The 16,700-nt window shown below is 43.5% G+C and overlaps 5 protein-coding genes across 20 annotated transcripts; 4 read left to right on the forward strand and 1 right to left on the reverse strand.

Moving 5' to 3' along the window:
* Positions 1 to 141: 141 nt before the first annotated feature.
* On the forward strand, positions 142 to 1,279 carry LOC122619064 (general transcription factor IIF subunit 2). The gene is made up of 2 exons (XM_043795762.1): positions 142 to 752; positions 811 to 1,279. The coding sequence occupies exons 1-2, from the start codon at positions 216 to 218 to the stop codon at positions 1,105 to 1,107; spliced, it is 834 nt and encodes a 277-aa protein (XP_043651697.1). The 5' UTR covers positions 142 to 215; the 3' UTR covers positions 1,108 to 1,279.
* Positions 1,152 to 7,111, reverse strand: LOC122619061. Of its 7 annotated transcripts, none has more exons than XM_043795757.1 (11): positions 6,742 to 7,111; positions 6,322 to 6,503; positions 5,690 to 5,892; positions 4,004 to 5,025; positions 3,582 to 3,805; positions 3,381 to 3,516; positions 2,699 to 3,321; positions 2,452 to 2,646; positions 2,337 to 2,382; positions 1,776 to 1,876; positions 1,152 to 1,439 (listed from the first exon to the last, which is right to left on the reverse strand). In XM_043795757.1, exons 1-11 carry the CDS (start codon positions 6,767 to 6,769, stop codon positions 1,413 to 1,415), a joined length of 2,787 nt encoding a protein of 928 aa, XP_043651692.1. In that variant the 5' UTR covers positions 6,770 to 7,111; the 3' UTR covers positions 1,152 to 1,412. The 7 variants fall into 7 exon arrangements, 6 of the variants coding, with proteins under 6 accessions (XP_043651692.1, XP_043651691.1, XP_043651690.1 ...); XM_043795756.1 differs by having other exon boundaries at positions 3,582 to 3,841; XM_043795755.1 differs by having other exon boundaries at positions 1,152 to 1,876; positions 3,582 to 3,841.
* A 318-nt stretch (positions 7,112 to 7,429) lies between these two features.
* LOC122619065 (mediator of RNA polymerase II transcription subunit 7) lies at positions 7,430 to 8,384 on the forward strand. Its single transcript, XM_043795763.1, has 2 exons — positions 7,430 to 7,854; positions 7,919 to 8,384. The coding sequence occupies exons 1-2, from the start codon at positions 7,525 to 7,527 to the stop codon at positions 8,249 to 8,251; spliced, it is 663 nt and encodes a 220-aa protein (XP_043651698.1). The 5' UTR covers positions 7,430 to 7,524; the 3' UTR covers positions 8,252 to 8,384.
* A 205-nt stretch (positions 8,385 to 8,589) lies between these two features.
* LOC122619063 (synaptic vesicle glycoprotein 2B) lies at positions 8,590 to 11,946 on the forward strand. Of its 3 annotated transcripts, XM_043795760.1 has the most exons (10): positions 8,590 to 8,606; positions 9,182 to 9,274; positions 9,620 to 10,055; positions 10,113 to 10,291; positions 10,348 to 10,529; positions 10,592 to 10,978; positions 11,235 to 11,352; positions 11,410 to 11,569; positions 11,631 to 11,758; positions 11,823 to 11,946. In XM_043795760.1, the coding sequence occupies exons 2-10, from the start codon at positions 9,229 to 9,231 to the stop codon at positions 11,876 to 11,878; spliced, it is 1,692 nt and encodes a 563-aa protein (XP_043651695.1). In that variant the 5' UTR covers positions 8,590 to 8,606; positions 9,182 to 9,228; the 3' UTR covers positions 11,879 to 11,946. The 3 variants fall into 3 exon arrangements, with proteins under 3 accessions (XP_043651695.1, XP_043651693.1, XP_043651696.1); XM_043795758.1 differs by lacking the exon at positions 8,590 to 8,606 and having other exon boundaries at positions 9,022 to 9,274; XM_043795761.1 differs by lacking the exons at positions 8,590 to 8,606; positions 9,182 to 9,274 and adding an exon at positions 9,400 to 9,543.
* Positions 11,947 to 12,778: 832 nt separating this feature from the next.
* On the forward strand, positions 12,779 to 15,030 carry LOC122620991 (synaptic vesicle glycoprotein 2B). 8 transcript variants are annotated; one of them, XM_043798703.1, is made up of 9 exons: positions 12,779 to 13,242; positions 13,310 to 13,488; positions 13,547 to 13,728; positions 13,790 to 13,989; positions 14,043 to 14,233; positions 14,294 to 14,375; positions 14,562 to 14,684; positions 14,737 to 14,864; positions 14,914 to 15,030. In XM_043798703.1, exons 1-9 carry the CDS (start codon positions 12,851 to 12,853, stop codon positions 14,967 to 14,969), a joined length of 1,533 nt encoding a protein of 510 aa, XP_043654638.1. In that variant the 5' UTR covers positions 12,779 to 12,850; the 3' UTR covers positions 14,970 to 15,030. The 8 variants fall into 8 exon arrangements, 4 of the variants coding, with proteins under 4 accessions (XP_043654638.1, XP_043654634.1, XP_043654635.1 ...); XM_043798699.1 differs by having other exon boundaries at positions 14,043 to 14,199; positions 14,261 to 14,375; positions 14,525 to 14,684; XM_043798700.1 differs by having other exon boundaries at positions 14,043 to 14,199; positions 14,261 to 14,375; positions 14,525 to 14,684; positions 14,773 to 14,864.
* Positions 15,031 to 16,700: the final 1,670 nt, after the last annotated feature.

Below are 16,700 nucleotides of genomic sequence, written 5' to 3' on the forward strand. Positions count from 1 at the left end.
TTCGTTGTCTTCATTTGGACTTATTCAAACTTCGCGCGTAACAATGAAATAAAGAATAAATACCAAAATAATGTATACCGCGATATACTAAACTCGCATTTTACAAAACTGTTGCTTCTACCCCACTAATTCTTCGGCGCAACAACAACAAGCAAAGCCGAAAACGGTACAAGTGGCTTTGCAAATTCGTATTAAATATTTTAATAGCAGCTAGAATGTCGAAGGACGAGAAGGAAAAGACGCAGATCATCGACAAGGACCTGGACCTGTCCAACGCAGGGCGAGGCGTGTGGTTGGTGAAGGTGCCCAAGTACATTGCCCAGAAATGGGAGAAGGCGCCGACGAACATGGACGTGGGCAAGCTCCGGATAAACAAGACACCTGGCCAGAAGGCCCAGGTCTCGCTCTCCCTCACGCCCGCCGTTTTGGCGCTCGATCCCGAGGAGAAAATACCCACGGAGCACGTCCTGGACGTGTCGCAGGTGACCAAGCAAACGCTGGGCGTATTCTCGCACATGGCGCCGTCCGATGGCAAGGAGAACTCGACTTCTTCGGCGTCACAGCCGGATAACGAAAAGTTGTATATGGAGGGCAGGATTGTGCAGAAGCTAGAGTGCCGACCCATCGCCGACAACTGCTACATGAAGTTGAAGCTAGAGTCCATACGCAAGGCCTCAGAGCCCCAGCGGCGAGTGCAGCCCATCGACAAGATCGTCCAGAACTTTAAGCCTGTGAAAGACCATGCACACAACGTGAGAAGAATTATAATTAATCTTTTAGTCTTATATATAATCTCCTCCATTCCTGCAGATTGAGTATCGGGAACGCAAGAAGGCCGAGGGCAAGAAGGCGCGCGACGACAAGAACGCCGTGATGGACATGCTCTTCCACGCATTCGAGAAGCATCAATACTATAACATCAAGGATCTGGTCAAGATCACCAACCAGCCGATTAGCTATCTGAAGGAGATTCTCAAGGATGTCTGCGATTACAACATGAAGAACCCACACAAAAACATGTGGGAGCTGAAGAAGGAGTACCGCCACTACAAGACTGAAGAGAAGAAAGAGGAGGAACACAAGTCTGGCAGCAGCGATTCTGAATAGCATTAGGAGATTCGACGACTTACTTTCATTAAAACATATTTAAGTGATTGCATGGTTCCGTTTTATTCCTTAAGAACTACACGTTATAATTACGAAAAAACATTATATCTTAAACTGCTTGTAAATAGACACTAGCTTGCACTCTGGTAAATACATACATATATACACTTTATTCTTATTTAGCTGGAACTCTGTCCTATATGTCCGAATAATTCTTACTTTTATACTTTTGTACAGAAAGAGATCAGGTACTTGAAATTAGTACTATCAGCTCATGAGGATTTCCAAAACATCCACTTCGTCAATCAAAAAGCCATTTGTCTATTTTTGTTCTAAATTAAAGGAGGTATACAGTTAAATTTTAAGGAAATCATAGAAAAATATAAGAATACTAAATAATTGTTTTCGTAAAAAGAGTAAAACAAATCAAAAATGTTCAAAAGAAATAGAAATAAAAACAAATTTCAAAAGAAACTAAAAAGTGTAATAAACCGAGAAAATGTAAAAAAAAAATAAAAAGCGGCTTCATGCTTAAGGAAATCGAGCTTAGATAATACTGGTTTACTACTATAAAGAAATATTGATTGATATATCAATAAGCTTGAGCTAAAGCATTAATTCTATTCATCCTATTGCAAGCCTGTTAATAATAGGCAACTAAAACTTACATTTGTACAAAATTGCGGGTTAGTAATCTGGCAAGGATTTATATCTAGTGCAGCCTCTTGATCTTGTTGTACTGCTGGGAAAAGTGCATTGATCTCTGGGCCTGAAAATAATATAGATAAAGATTGAATTCCAAAAGGAGGTACACAAACTACACTCTACCACTAGGACGCAAGGGATTTACAAACTACGAAGCACATTAAAGACAAAACACAACTACTCATTAAGGCGGGGAGTGGATGCCAATGAAGAGCCCATCGAAGATATCCCCGAGTCGGCATCAGAAGGAGTCTGCCACATCTTTGGGATGGGCTGTATCAATCTAACAGTTTTAGCAAACACCTCGGATAAAGCCACTTCCGCAGACTTTCGTTTTGTAGCTGCAGACGCCGACTTGCTTGTCCCTGGCTTCGTATTGTTAGCTGAAACATTTTGCTCTTTACTCCTCGCCGCCGAGTGGCTCTTGGCAGCATTTATGTTGCCCACGTCGTCCTCGGGATGGATTTCCATTCGCTTCGTACTCTTTAAATGCATTCGAAACTGAGACATGTCGATGGGCTTACTTTTATCGCGATTTCCAAAATCCAAGGACACGTTTCCATGGTTTGTCTGCAAACGAGGCGTGTTAACATCATTGTTTTTCGGAGCAAACCATTTTGATTGAACGCATTAACCTACCAGGACCAGGGAAGCCAGCATGTAGCGGCACATGATACTAGGATCCTTGTCAGCCATGACGTCGGCTAACGTGGCTGTACCGTTGCCCGCCTTGCAAATGTCCAAAACCTCAGTGCCCAAGTCCTTAATGTTGAAATTCTGTCGTTCATGGGCTGCTTCCAAAGCAGGTCCCAATCGTCTATGCCAGTCTCGGATCTAAACAGATTACGTTAGTATTTTCATTTACCACTTTATACCCAATATTTACCAATGAGCTGGAATCGGGGCTATCCAAATCGTCAATTTCGAAAGGGGAATCGCTGCGCGTTGATTTATCGCAGTCGTTGACTGCCGAGTCTAAATCTGGATTAGGTGTTTCAGCAGGCAAATCCTTTGCAGCTGCTTCGTCATTTAAGGTAGCTTTGTCCTGTAGAGTTGAAATCTCCAGGGCTGAATTGTCAAGTTGAGTGACATTTAAAATACAACTGTCCACTGCATTCGGCTCAGTACTTGAATCTAATACGGAACTAGCTAACAAGCTCTCCATTCCTAAGTCCACTGTAGTTTCCAGTCCGCTCAGATTTCCGGACGTTTCAGTTACTTCAAGTTGCGAGGAATTTGCAGTATTGTTCTCAGTTTTGGGTTCGGTAGAAGCGTTTAATTCCTCCACCAAGGACTCCCCCAGCCCACATTCCCTTACGGCATTCACACTCTCTTCCAAGGCGTCGCTTCCGCTTACATTAATCAACTTGTCGGTGTTGGTTTCAGTTCCGTCTTCAATCTCAATTTTAACTTCTCCGATGGTGGACACACAAGCTGAGCCGCCACGCAACTCGTCAATATCGAAGCCTGAGTCAAATGTGGGTCTACGTTGACGGAAGCCCAGGAAATCTGGTAAAAAATGTCATGGTTATGTCATGTTTATGATAAAGTGTGCCAAAGCAACTTACTAAAATCCTCATCGAACTCTAAGCTGCAGGGGGAGCCGGGTTCTTTTTCTTTTTGGGGAGCTTCTCGTTCAATCTGCAATATAGTTCTGGGAGTGGGTGTGGCTTTTGGTTGCGCCTCTCGCCTGGCAGGAAGACGCTAAAACCATAAAACACAGATGCAGGTCAAGATCCAACAGTAATGTAATAATTAAGAAGACTTACTGCTTGCTTGAACAAGTCGAACTCAGTTGGAAGTTTAAAGATACATTTGCGACGCAGACCTTTTATGGGGAGACCCATAACATTCAGCAGAATGGGATAGCACACCTCCCTTGGAACATTCACTGTCACATCGGCATCCATCTCAATGACCTGAACTGTTTTTGCCTCTTCCGATTGGCTAATCAACTTCATCGTCGGCGACAACTGGCGTTGATCTTCTATATCTGAAAGAACAACACCCTCATCGTCAAAAGACTGGCCTGCCGTGACAAATGCAATGCAGGGATGCAAGTGTGGGATCAAGCGCCAAAATAAAAGAGTAAAAAGAAACAAAGATGTAAGTATTTGAAATCAAGAACAAAAGATTAAAAAAACACTTATCCTTAGTACGCTTGGCGGGCGTTGGATTGCCATTGGTTTACCTGTATGCATTTGGAAATCGGAAACATCTTCCATACCGATCCCTGAATCAATTAGCAGCTCGTCTAGAGTGAGGTCTTTTAAGGGGGGCAGATCCACTCTCGTGCTATCTAGGACACTAGACTCATTAATGTCTAATGTGCTGCTCAGCGGCAGATTCTCTACTTGGCTAACGCTTAGGGAGTTATCCGCCTGGCTGACGCTCAGGGACGACTCCACTTGGCTAACGCTCAAAGTAGAGCTCTCCACCTGGCTGATGTCCATCGTGATGTTGATGTTGCTGTCCTCCTGACTCCTGTTCATCGATTCGCCCAGGCCCGAGTCCACTGATATTTGATTTTGCAGGGCATCGGCTGTGATTAGCGACTGGTTGTTTTCATCCATCACAGATTGGTCCACGTCCATTGCTTCCAGCGTAGCAGTTTCGTCCGTATCCATTGGCAGATTCTCGTCCATGCACACCTTCTTGGCCATTTCCGCTACCAAACTGTCCTCCATCAATCTTTTCGCCGGTTCAACCAAACTTCTTCTCGTTCTGACAGTGGCTCCATAGCGGGCTGCCAGCATTTGATTCTCCAGCGCAATATACTCGTCCAGATAATCCTTCGTGGTCATATGCTCATTAAGAATCTCCGTGGTGTTCACTTGGTTTGTGTGCACATATTCCTTAATGAGATTCAGCCTTTCGAACGGAATATCTGGCAGAAGCGTGTTGTACCTATGCTCTACGTGATACGTAAACATTTTGTACTGCTTTTTCTCATCCAGGTCGTAGGGATTGTGGGGATCTACGATTGGCGCATGTCTCCACAAGTTGGGCGGCGTATGATCCTGATAAAGGTATTCTATCGTCCGATTTCTCGTGCATTTTACAAAGCCCGCCATGTTGAAGCGTTTGTCGTCCGACATGGTCTTGAACTTTTTCGGTTCCACCGTGAGCAAATAAGGATCTACTTCCTTCTTAGTCAGCTTTTTGGCGCGACGTTTTCGCGGTTCTTCCGGCCTGGTTTCATTGTTCTTCGGCCTGTAAATGTGAAAAGATAATAAATTAGTATACCGCTAATCGCACATTTAAAGGGAAAGGCACTTCATTTATAGAACAAATGAGACTTAAGTGCTGATTATTAAGAAACATATAATATAATTTAATAAAATGTTGCTTAATCAAATTACTGGTGCTATCTTTTAAAAATGATTAGACTTCTAATATTTAGGTCACACAATCTTTCCAAATTATTTTATGTCTGTTGATAAGAAAGAATTTAAGTGGTCTTGAAAGACTTAAAGGTTTAAAATGTATAATTTATTAATTTAGGATGTGATCTATCACTGAATACCTTCCATGTTCTAGAGTGTATTTTTATGAATGATCTAAACAGTCTACGATTTTGTTCTTCAGTTATCTGTTTTATTACTCATTTCTTTATGTACTCTGTTTGTTTTTTATTTTTGCCAGCACAAAACGTGCTCCATCGTTCATTAACATGTGATTAAACGGCAAGCCGGCTTCTGTGATATTATCGCAAACAAAGCCGAAGATGGGGGCGTAAAGTAAAGCTCGATAAGCGGCATTCTGGACTGATAAGAGCCGACGCCTGTCAGACTCAATGGCGACAATTGGGGAACACGTGGACTTGTCGTTCTCCATCTTCAATCTTCCCAACTCTTCGGTTCCAAGTTCAACTTACGCACTACTTCCGCTGGGCGTCTCCTTCTGCGACTCCGATGTGAGCAGGGCTTCGATCTGGTGCTCCACCACCTGGTACATGTACTCCACGCGGTCGCCATAGATCTTGCCGCAGTACTGGAGGGCACTTCCCGCGGCCACGATGGCCGATCTTCGGGAGACATAGTTGCTTCCTAAGCAGTGTCGCAGTAGCTCCTCAATATACTGTAAATATAAATGATATACATATTTGAGAATATGAAGACTACTGTGTTTTCAGTTTAAAAATTTTGTTTTTCAAGATCATTAGCTTTTGGAAAACTGTTTTAAACAAGTTGTGACTTTGAAACTTTTTTAGTAAATATACAGAAACTAGTTTTATTGCATTTTCAAAGTGATTAATATTTGGATATAATTTATAAGAAATTATGGTAAAATACATTTCGAAGTGAAATTTTGTGAAAAAAAAACATTTAAATTCATTTTTATAGTACCCGCATAATATGTGGCTTTTTTAGCTCATGTTTTAAGTGTAAATACCAATTTTCGAGGCTTGACTGTACCACCCACGCACATTGCGTCACACTTTTGTCTTGATCTTGCTGTTCCTCGGCGGCTTTGCTAATCTTGATAATACTGTGCTTCAACACTCACATATCCCAGTGATATCCGCAGGTCCGTGGAGTAGTCCGTGTTCTTGGAGAGCTCTTCGAGGAGGACGACTAGCGAGGCGAGGTCCTGTTGCTCGTCGTAGGCGAGGATGCACTTGGCCACTTGAGTTCCCGGCCGATTCCTGGCTATTTCCACTATCTGCTTTCGCGCTTCTCTCAAGGAGGCTTTGAATTAAAGAGAAACCGAGTCAATTTAGTTAAACAAAAAACACAAACACACACCCAATCGCAGATCCGCTTTATTGTTTATTTCTGCCCTCTTCCCACACGCACACACACACACACGCCCATAGGAACACCCATACACGCGGTATACTGGAAATAGCGCTGACTTAATCAATGGGAAACGAAGATCGCCGCCTGGGGCTCTTCTCCGCTGGTTACCTAAGCTCTAGGTTCTTACCCGCTTCTTCTGGCGCTATCCGTTCCATGGCTAACTAGATGACACTACAAGAAGCCTGTTTTAAGTTGGGTTTTGCACATTTTACTGGCATCATGGGGAGCTCTTTGCACAAACACTGCAAAACATGCACGCACGAGGAGTGGGGAAAACAAAATGGTGGAGGCACGACGGCGCGTCTTTGACGGATTGTATTAGTTGTGTCCAGTTATGTTATATTTGTCTGTTTTGTTTTTCATTTCCTTGTCAGGAATATTGGCGCGAATCGGTGCAGGGACAATTTCCTATTCACCCCAAGATATATGTATTTCTTATTTTGTTTTGCTCTCCGGACGAGTAGCGAATGAGAGAAGAGACGGACGAAAATTGCTACGGCAATGCTGTTGGGGAGTGCATGTAGGCATGGTCACCTTAAGTTATCGATAGCCGGCTACGATAATTGGGTCGTTAAGTATTTTGAGAACGATGAATACCTAGTAATTACCAATAAACAGAAACTATTTCATTTTAAGTGGTTCGCGATTATCTAAAAACGTAATATACACAGGTTTACAACAATCCTAATAGAAACTGCCCAAAATTCGGTCTATTTTTGTTTTGCTGGGTACTTTAAGCGCAAACTTTAGTGTTTCGTTTGATTGAAGTCCGGCTTCATTTCTAGGAAGAGAAATTTTAGCAGAAAGTGTCATCACTATCGTGAGAGATTCGCCTGTGCCAAGTGTCATCACTTCTGCAAAACAAAAATCACTATATTATTTTTGTATTTCTGCACTTGTTTATCGCGAAATGTCCAACCAGGAGACTCAGGTTTCCAGCCTGCCGATGCCGCCGGAGCGGTACATCGCCAACTACACAGATGAAAACATCCGCCGTAACCGAGCGCCACGCCCACCGCCGCCGCCGGCGCAGCACGAAGTCTATAGCATGTTTGGCATCCAGTACAACAACGACGAGATGATCCGCAGCTTGGAGTCCCAGAACATCAAGCGACTGATTCCCATCCATTTCGACCGGCGCAAGGAGCTCAAGAAGCTCAACCACTCTCTGCTGGTCAATTTCCTAGATCTCATCGACTTCCTCATCCTGAATCCCGATAGCCCGCGGCGCACCGAAAAAGTAAGAAAACATCCCAGCCATTCAAATTTACCATTTAATGTATTAAACACATTTTAAATCGTAGATTGACGATATCAGTCTGTTGTTTGTCAACATGCATCACCTCCTCAACGAATTTCGCCCACATCAGGCGAGGGAAACGCTGCGCGTCATGATGGAGATGCAGAAGCGGCAGCGCGTGGAGACCGCCACCCGTTTCCAAAAGCACCTGGAACGTGTTCGCGAGATCGTAAATACTGCCTTCTCAGCTCTGCCAATACTAGATGATGACGACGAGAGCGGCGGAGCAAAGATTAAGTCGGAGGTGGATCCGCTGGAGGCGAATGCGGCGGCCAAGAATGATCCCAGTTATCAGCATGACCGCATGTTGTGCAAACTGGTGGATGCCATCGAATGAGCTGAGTTCGCAGAAGACTGGACATCGACGCTAGAATTAGTGTCAATCATTGTGAATGGCTTGGAAAAAGGAGCTCCTCATATTTATAACTGATTTTAGTCTAAGAAATAAAACCCCAATTGTGTGATGAGAATCTTTCACGTCTAATGAGTAATTCATTCACTCGGCATTAATGTGTTAAGTCATCTTTGAGATAAGCTTTACACAGATAAAATCCGAGATAAAGGCACACGTTTAAGCATCCCACAAATTTCACCATTGAAATGACGTAGTCAGCGTGGAATAATAATTTAGTCAAATGTCATAAATCGTATAATCTACCTAGAACATTTTTCTCTGGATCAGGAGAACAATAGTAAAGTATATATTTAATTGTAAAGGAAGCATGAACACCACACGTTTTCCTACTTTTTGATAGTTGCTTCCGCATGTCATCGTCGTGGCTAAACGAAATATGCTCGTAAAGTACGTTTCATAAACTACATATGCATTTTTAAGGCTTTATTAAAACTACTAATTTTGTTTAATATAAATTATTAAAAAGCGAGTAGAGGACTCCATTCATAACTGGAGTATAATGAATTTCCCCCAAGATTCGGAAACTTACTCTGCCCTTTACGAAGCCCAATGTGGTTTTTCTAAATAAACATGGTTTTATATGTTTATTAGCTTTCTTAGATTGTAAAGTCCGCGATAAGACAGCTGTAGCTGAGTGAATCTTCACTTTTATTGAGATAAACTCCGATAAAAGCAGGTGCCATGCGCCCCAGAGGATCATTTCTCGTGCAGCATTGCAAGTGTGCAAGTCGGTTTATTAAAATATTCTGAAAACCCTTAACTCTGTGACTTTGAACTTAATTTTTTGAAGAACTTGTGGTTGCGCTTTTTAATTAAGAACTGCAGCGTATTAATTGAACAATCAATTTCAAGACCAATTCAATTGTGAAAATCTTTAGTGGCAAACAGTAATCGCTGAGATGTCGGAAAACAATATTAAAACAGTGGAACCAGAGAAAAGCAAAGGTAAAGCGGTTATAAAACATTTTGGAATAATTTAATCATTAATAAGAGGAGAAAGTATCAAATACCTTATAAAGCAAACAACAGAACATCCTTAAAAAGTGAATTGTGTCCTGTAACAAGTAGCCGCAACTATATAAAAACGTGTTAAGCAATAAACACTATTGTGAGAAGTTCAATCGTAACCTTTTATGACAATGAAAACAACTCGTAAAATTATGTGATTCGTAATCTTTCTTAAAATTGCTGTTATAAGTGGAAAAGTTCAGGCAGTTAGTGTTATGAAATGAAATTACATGCCCGTGCAATAAGTTAATGTGCCCCCTAAAAACCCTCTTATCAATTCAGGGCTAGAAAATGACAAGGATGCGGATGGAAATTCAGATAGTACGGCGGAGGCGGCAGCCACGCCCACCGAAGAGGGTCCTGCCACCTTCGACAAGGCGATCGAGGGTGCTGGCTTCGGAATCTTCAATCTGATGCTGCTGATCGTCTCCATTCCCGCCCAGAGTGCCGCCATCTTCGAGTCCAGCTCCATGTCCTACATCCTGCCAGTGGCCGAGTGCGATCTTCGCCTGACTCTGGAGGACAAAGGTGTGCTGAATGCGGTGGCGTACGCGGGCATGACCATCTCGGCCATAGCCTGGGGCTATCTGGCAGATACGAAGGGTCGCAAGAAGATCCTCTACTGGGGCTATCTTATTGATGCTGTGTGCGTTTTTGGCAGTGCCTTGAGTCAGAACTTCAGTATGCTGGTGATGTTCAAGTTCCTGGGTGGAATGGTGTAAGTGCTGAGTACTATTTTTTATAAATTAAGACTTTAATTTCTATTTAATTTAAGGGTTAATGGCCCGGCAGCTGTGCTCTTTACTTATCTGACTGAAATGCACGGACCCAAGCACCGCTCTTCCGTTCTGATGATCGTGGGCATGGTCACCTCCACGGCGACGGTTACTCTACCTCTTCTGGCCTGGGGAATCTTTCCCAGAGGTTGGGACTTTGAGTTCTGGGGCTTGCAAAGTAAGTTACTGGAAAAAATAAAAAAACCTATGATATAATCTTTAATTTTTCTTCAGTCCACAGCTGGCAAATTTACCTGTTCGTTCTGGGCATTCCAAGTTTGATCAGTGGCTTGATTTTCTGCAGCATGCCGGAGAGTCCGCGGTTTTTAATGGCCCAAGGACGCAACGAGGAGGCGCTCCAAGCCTTTAGGCAGATCTACCATGTCAACACTCGCAAGCCCAAGGATACCTATCCCGTATGGAACTATTTAAAAATTGCTGCAGTGCTAGCGTTTAATTTGAAATCATTTCCTTACAGATCAAAGCTCTTATTCAGGAAGTTCCCAATCGCAAGGCCGCCCAGAACGAGGTTATCTACACCATCGAGGAGAAGTCCGGAGAGGTGCCCACCAAGCGGCAGTCCCGTACCCTGGCGGAGAGCCTGCGATCCGGGCTGCAGCAGATGAAGCCGCTGGCCAGGAAGCCCCTAATGGGACTGGCCATCTGCTGCTACGTGATGCAGTTCGGCATCTTCCTGGGCATGAACACCATCCGTCTGTGGCTGCCGCAGCTCTTCGCCTCCATGGCGGAGTACGAGGCCCTGCACGCCGGCGACGGATTGGATGCCAGCATGTGTACCATCCTCGAATTCAGTGTCAATCAGACGGCTAAGACCGCCCTCAATTACGCCGACGCCTGTTCAGAGGTGGGTAACAGATTGTGCTTGGAGATAGCAGATGGAGATCTGGCGTGGATCTGTAGACTGGGCTTATCTGACAGCTCACTTAACGCCTAGTCATCGTGATAGTGACGTGGCTATCTCTGCTCACAAAGTACAAGATTACCATTATCGTTCACAGTTGTGGAAGTTGTATACCATTTGATTTGAAAGTTACATGCAAACTGGAAGTGATCGTTTTTAATATGGCTTCTAAAATTAGCACTTTATTTTACTTTTCTAGCCCAAGGTGATATCGATGGACATGTACCTGAATAACATCATTGTCTCGGCCACGGGCTTTGTGGGCTACTTCTTTGCCGGTGGAATCATTCGGGCCCTGGGTCCAAAGCGCATGATGAGTAAGTTGCTCCTGAAATTGTGTATCTTTGGTGACTTAACCCTTGCGTACTTTGCAGCTTACGGACTTTTTCTGTCGGGAACCTTTGGCCTCATACTCTACTTCTCCGTAAGCAGTCTAATGACACTCATTGTGGCTGCCATCTTCCTTACGATTACGGGAATTGCTGTCTCCTCACTTTTGGGAGCTGTAGTAGCCCTATTTCCCACACAATTAAGGTAGGTTTTCTATTAATGGATTAGTAGGATTTCGTATTAAATGAAATGTTTACATTTTCAGAACCGTTGTGGTTGCCATTGCCATGATGTGTGGACGCTTTGGTGCCCTATCCGGAAACTTACTCTTCCCCGTGTTCGTTCAAATCGGTTGTTTGCCTCCATTCATAATGGTCTCCTCAGTGCTGATATGTAAGTTAACATAGTTTGTTCCTTAATAATTATTTTATTACATTTTTATCTCATTTTATTGCAGTATCGGGCATCCTGTCTATATTTTTGCCTGATCCAGCAAAGGCAATGTTTACTTAAAATAAAATTAAATAAGATATACACGTAATACAGTAAAAATAGACCTAGGAATGCCCATTTACTTAGAATCGGATCTTGCGACATTAGCATTTGTTTAGTTTTACAAATTAGAGATACGAACTCAACTGGATTAGATAGACGCTCAACAACTATTTATATTTACCTTAAGTAATCAAACCAAATATATCTTTATTGTTGTACAAATTACCGTGTTATGAGAGCTCCATTCAAGTTCCTACGTGCTTAGCCAGAGAAGGGGCAAATATCTGCGGATCCCTCAAAGGACTCCGCTGGTGGGCAAGGACAATAGCAATAGCAATAGTCGACGGAAGTTCCGACATGCAAATCTCATTAGCACTAATTAAGTGTATCCGTCGGAGTTCAGTTGGCTTGGCATTGGGTTGGGTGGCTGTGTTGGCAGCTGAATTGGCAGGTGAGTGATCAACTACAGATAACATTAACCAGATTTACAAGGCTCCAGACGGGCAAAGTGGAAATTAGTGCTGCCTGAATTGACTTTTCGTGGCATCCTTTAAGTGGATGCTGTTTATCCATTGAGCGCATTAGCGAATCCTGAACAACATGAACTTTCACCAAATGTGCACTCAATTGTATTCACTTGCAAGCAGCCTTTTAATCTTAAAATACCAGGAAATGCTAATTATGATAGCTGGATTTATTGCTGGAAATACATAGGTATCTCTCAAAATTGCAGACAAAACCTATCTTGGTCTAATAATGAGTACAGTGTTTAAGAAATTGTATTTATTTGTTACCTAAAATATTTTTATAAGTTCGCTTTCTTATAGAAACAATGAAGTATTGCAGTTAATTCTCAGCATAGATATTTAAGCATAAGGTGCCACAATATGTGAAAGTTCCTGTACCCCATTTTGTAAATATCCAGGAGTCTTTCGAGTAATTTTCAAAATTTGCACTGCCACCCCAAATTAAATATATAATTTTTTTTAAATGGCGGAGCGAGCAAAGGATAATGCTGAGGAGGCTGCGGATTTCGAGACGGCGATCGCCGAGTGTGGCTTTGGTTTCTTCAACCTGTTCATCCTGTGCAGCGCGGTGCCCTGCCTCACGGCGATGGTGTTCTCGGCCTCGGCGCTGTCCTATGTGATGCCCTCCGCCGAGTGTGACCTTGACCTGAGCATCGTGGACAAGGGCATGCTGCATGCGGTGACCTATGCGGGCATGATCATCTCGGCGGTGCCATGGGGCTTCATAGCGGACACCATTGGACGCCGACCCGTCCTCATTGCGGGCGGCTGGCTTGATGGCTTCTTCGTCCTGTGCGCTTCCCTCAGCCAGGACACTGCCCAACTGATGGCCTTCAAGTTCTTCGATGGATTCATGTAAGCGGTCTACATAGTATTTTTAGTTTTTTTATGTAATCATTAATGCTACGAACCTCCTTTCTAGCATCTGCGGTCCATTTGCGGTCGTGGTCAGCTACCTGGCCGAGTTCCATGGCAAACAGCACCGGCCTTATATCATGCTGTTTGTGGGTCTGTGTGTTTCCATTGGATCGATGCTCTTACCCCTGCTCGCCTACGTTCTGCTGCCGGTGCCCATCCTTTTCAAGGTCGCCTCCATGAAGTGTGGGTGAGACTGCTCCACCTCCTGACCTTAATTAAGAACTCCGACTTCCGCCAGCAGTTCGCACCTGGCAGGTCTTCCTGGCGGTCAGCTCGCTGCCCAGTCTGCTCAGCGGTTTGCTGCACATTTTCCTGCCCGAGAGCCCCAAGTTCCTTATGTCTCAGGGAAATTACAAAAAGGCTCTGGACTCCTTCCAGCGCATCTACAAGCTGAACAAGCGGAAAAGTAGAGACAGCTACCCGGTACTAACTATTTCTCCTTACATTCTCCTGGTTTTGAAATAGTTTATTATTCATTTAACAGATAAAACGTCTCACCGATCCCACGCCCGATCGGTCTGATGATCTGGATAGTACTGGGCGATCATCAACACTCAAGGAAAGATTTAGTCGGGCCAAAAGGAAGTTCCTCGATGGAATCAGGCAACTGAAGCCTATGTTTTCCAATCCCTATTTGGCCATTTCACTGCAGGTGTATTGCCTGCATTTCTGTCAGATTATGTGGTAGGTACATTTGGAATATATATTCGTGTTTATATATACATTACATATCCTAGTGTTAACTCGGTGCGTCTGTGGCTGCCACAGATCTTCGCCACGATGAACGCCATGGACTCTTTGGGAGCGAATGATACGAGTATGTGCGCCGTTTTGGACCACAATGCAAATACAAAGTCCATGGATGAGGAGGAGAAGATGGTGGAGTGCGCTCTAGTAGGTAGGCGATCGCTTGATATGGGTTTCCGGATCTAAAGTAATAATTTCTATCGTGCAGCATCACGACCCGGATAGCTATTTGGATAACATCATCGTAGCTGGAATTGGTCTGGTTGGTTTTCTGATCATCTTTCCCTTCATGCGGTTCCAAGTGGTCGCGAGTCACATACTGAGTGAGTACTGTACTTATGCTAGGGATGCAAAGCCAGTCTCAAATATTTTAAAATACCTCATTTCATAATGCCAATTGGAACCCTTTCCAACTTTGTTAGAGCTTTTTGCATCTCCATTTGAATTATTTATTTATGTGAGCTCCTGGCAGAGGTGTTCCTATTCATCTGCATTTTCCTGGTGGGCAGCCTGTACTTTGTGAAGACTTCGCTGGTGACGATGATAGTTTCCGCCGTTTACCTGACCATGATGGGCATTTGTGCCACTACGATCATTGGAATGTCTGTGGTGATCTTTCCCACCCTCATGAGGTTTGATATCCGTAATTATAAATCAAGATTTACATCTGCCTCTATTCGCCAGGACAATGGTTTTGCTACTGATCATGACCTTCGGAAGACTTGGATCTGTAAGTGGCAATATGTTGCTGCCGATTTTCATGCAACTTAGCTGCCTGGCTCCGTTTCTCTGGCTTTGCTCACTGATGTCAAGTGCGTAGTACTCAATTTAAAGAGGTGAACTAATAATTTTTTTACACAGTTGCCTTTCTGTTTTCGCTGTTCTTGAAAGTCGACGATCAGCAATCGCTTAACTAACCTATCATACATTTGGTCCTGGTTGTAATTAATTGCCTCGCTGTCGATGAATTCTGGGAGAATTAATAAAAATAATAACAAACAGTCGACTGTGCGGTTAATTCGACTTAATTACCTTTGAATCACAGGCAATCACATGCCAGACGGCGCTGATTAATTTCTCGAAGCCTTTTGATTGGTGGGGAAAACATACATATCTGGCGGTAATTATGTTTTTGCGGTTACCAATTAATTTTCACATGCAAAGATGACTCGCAATTCGCGCTTCGCTGGCTGCCAAAGTGTTTTCCCCCAGCATATGCCCTTTGTCTGGCGAAAACTTTTCCCCTGCATATTTTTCTAACCGCACCGCAACCATAAATCAGCACTAAAGTTTGTTGCCATCGACTGGCGACGGAATCAATGGGAATCTCCCCGTGATGCACACACGGCGTATACTTGATTTCGCCCCAGAAACCGGCAACGAGAGTATCCTATTTCCTGGCACTTTCCTTCTCGACTCGGGAAACTAACCTATTTCTCTGGCTGTCAAAACAAAGTCAAGCGGTAATTGACACATGTTGACTTGGGGCGTTTCCCTAGCCAGTTGCTGGTGCTTTGGCTCCCAGATCGCACATATGGCTTGTCTGCATATTGAGCCACTTCTGTAGTTTGGGCTGCACTTATTTCAGTTCAATTTATAGGTGGTGTCAAACCAACCCACGCCAGACTATCAAAGCAGTTTGCTGCCTTGAGTCATCCAAGTTTTTTCTACTCAGCACTTGTAACGCGAAGGGTATTCTAAATTCATAGCCAAGTCAGCTAATATCCTTTATAATATTAAACGAAACTATTTTACATTTGCCCACTTAAGTATGCTACGAAACTATGCGCTTAATTACATATCGCAACTGACTGCACAAGCATTTGTTTTAGTTTCGTAAATTATGTAGCGGGTACCCCAAATTCGCCTTAACTTTAGCACACTCACTCTATCTGCTGGTGGAAAAATTTGACTAAAAGCTTAATGCATAAATGTATTCCCCAAAATTTCTGCACATTGCTCCGTATTTTTATGAAGCTCTCTATTTTGAAAATGTAAAAAAAAAATACCTCTGGCTACTCGTGCGCTCTATAAAAACGACCAAACAACAAATGCGCATAAATTTATCATAATAAACATGTATAAATCGCCGTGAATATAAACAGGGCTGAAATATGCTTAGGGCGGCCTAATGGTTGGATGTGTTCTTTTGGGGGGCGGGGCCAAATGTAAGCTATAAACTAAACGAAACAAGATCGTAAAAAAAAGCTAAATAAGGAAATGCATACGCTTGTAAGTGTGTGCGTGCCCCGGGCAAAAATGAGGTACATAGTGCTAAGACTGTGGGGGAATCTGTAAGGACGAGCAGATGGAGGCGGAGGGGATCCGCCTGAATGGGCAGTCATAATCACATAGGGCCGAAAAAACGAGACTTGCGGGGCAGAGGGGGCGGTAGACACAAACATTGGCAGACATTAGCAAACACAAAATAAGACAAACAAACGCACACAATCACAATGGGTCATTTGAACGGTCCTTGAATGCTCCTTTGTTCGGGCAAGTGTGTGGGTGTTCCGCAGTTTGTGATTGTGTAAGTGTGAACCGCGTCCTCTGCCATCATTTACAGGTCATTCATCACAGCACCACGAAGTGAAACGAATATACACCCTTCCAACAAGTTTATGTAGTTGTAGGTGGTGTATCAGGTG

Source organism: Drosophila teissieri, chromosome 3R (genome assembly GCF_016746235.2).
Source record: "Drosophila teissieri strain GT53w chromosome 3R, Prin_Dtei_1.1, whole genome shotgun sequence".
Taxonomy (NCBI): Eukaryota; Metazoa; Arthropoda; class Insecta; order Diptera; family Drosophilidae; genus Drosophila; species Drosophila teissieri.

What these genes read in the sequence shown, in the direction of transcription:
- LOC122619065 (XM_043795763.1), top strand. Translation starts at nt 7,525, where the DNA reads ATGTCCAACCAGGAGACTCAGGTTTCCAGCCTGCCGATGCCGCCGGAG. An exon ending in GCCCGCGGCGCACCGAAAAA is followed by an intron (nt 7,855 to 7,918) that starts GTAAGAAAACAT and finishes TTTAAATCGTAG; the next exon opens with ATTGACGATATCAGTCTGTT.
- LOC122619061 (XM_043795752.1), bottom strand. Translation starts at nt 6,769, where the DNA reads ATGGAACGGATAGCGCCAGAAGAAGCGG. An exon ending in TGCTGGCTTCCCTGGTCCTG is followed by an intron (nt 2,383 to 2,451) that starts GTAGGTTAATGC and finishes CCTCGTTTGCAG; the next exon opens with ACAAACCATGGAAACGTGTC. An exon ending in TCCACTCCCCGCCTTAATGA is followed by an intron (nt 1,877 to 1,993) that starts GTAGTTGTGTTT and finishes TATTATTTTCAG; the next exon opens with GCCCAGAGATCAATGCACTT.
- LOC122619064 (XM_043795762.1), top strand. Translation starts at nt 216, where the DNA reads ATGTCGAAGGACGAGAAGGAAAAGACGCAGATCATCGACAAGGACCTG. An exon ending in TGAAAGACCATGCACACAAC is followed by an intron (nt 753 to 810) that starts GTGAGAAGAATT and finishes CCATTCCTGCAG; the next exon opens with ATTGAGTATCGGGAACGCAA.
- LOC122619063 (XM_043795760.1), top strand. Translation starts at nt 9,229, where the DNA reads ATGTCGGAAAACAATATTAAAACAGTGGAACCAGAGAAAAGCAAAG. An exon ending in GGAACCAGAGAAAAGCAAAG is followed by an intron (nt 9,275 to 9,619) that starts GTAAAGCGGTTA and finishes TTATCAATTCAG; the next exon opens with GGCTAGAAAATGACAAGGAT. An exon ending in TGAGTTCTGGGGCTTGCAAA is followed by an intron (nt 10,292 to 10,347) that starts GTAAGTTACTGG and finishes ATTTTTCTTCAG; the next exon opens with TCCACAGCTGGCAAATTTAC.
- LOC122620991 (XM_043798699.1), top strand. Translation starts at nt 12,851, where the DNA reads ATGGCGGAGCGAGCAAAGGATAATGCTGAGGAGGCTGCGGATTTCGAG. An exon ending in CAAGGTCGCCTCCATGAAGT is followed by an intron (nt 13,489 to 13,546) that starts GTGGGTGAGACT and finishes TTCCGCCAGCAG; the next exon opens with TTCGCACCTGGCAGGTCTTC. An exon ending in GCTTTGCTCACTGATGTCAA is followed by an intron (nt 14,865 to 14,913) that starts GTGCGTAGTACT and finishes TTTTTTACACAG; the next exon opens with TTGCCTTTCTGTTTTCGCTG.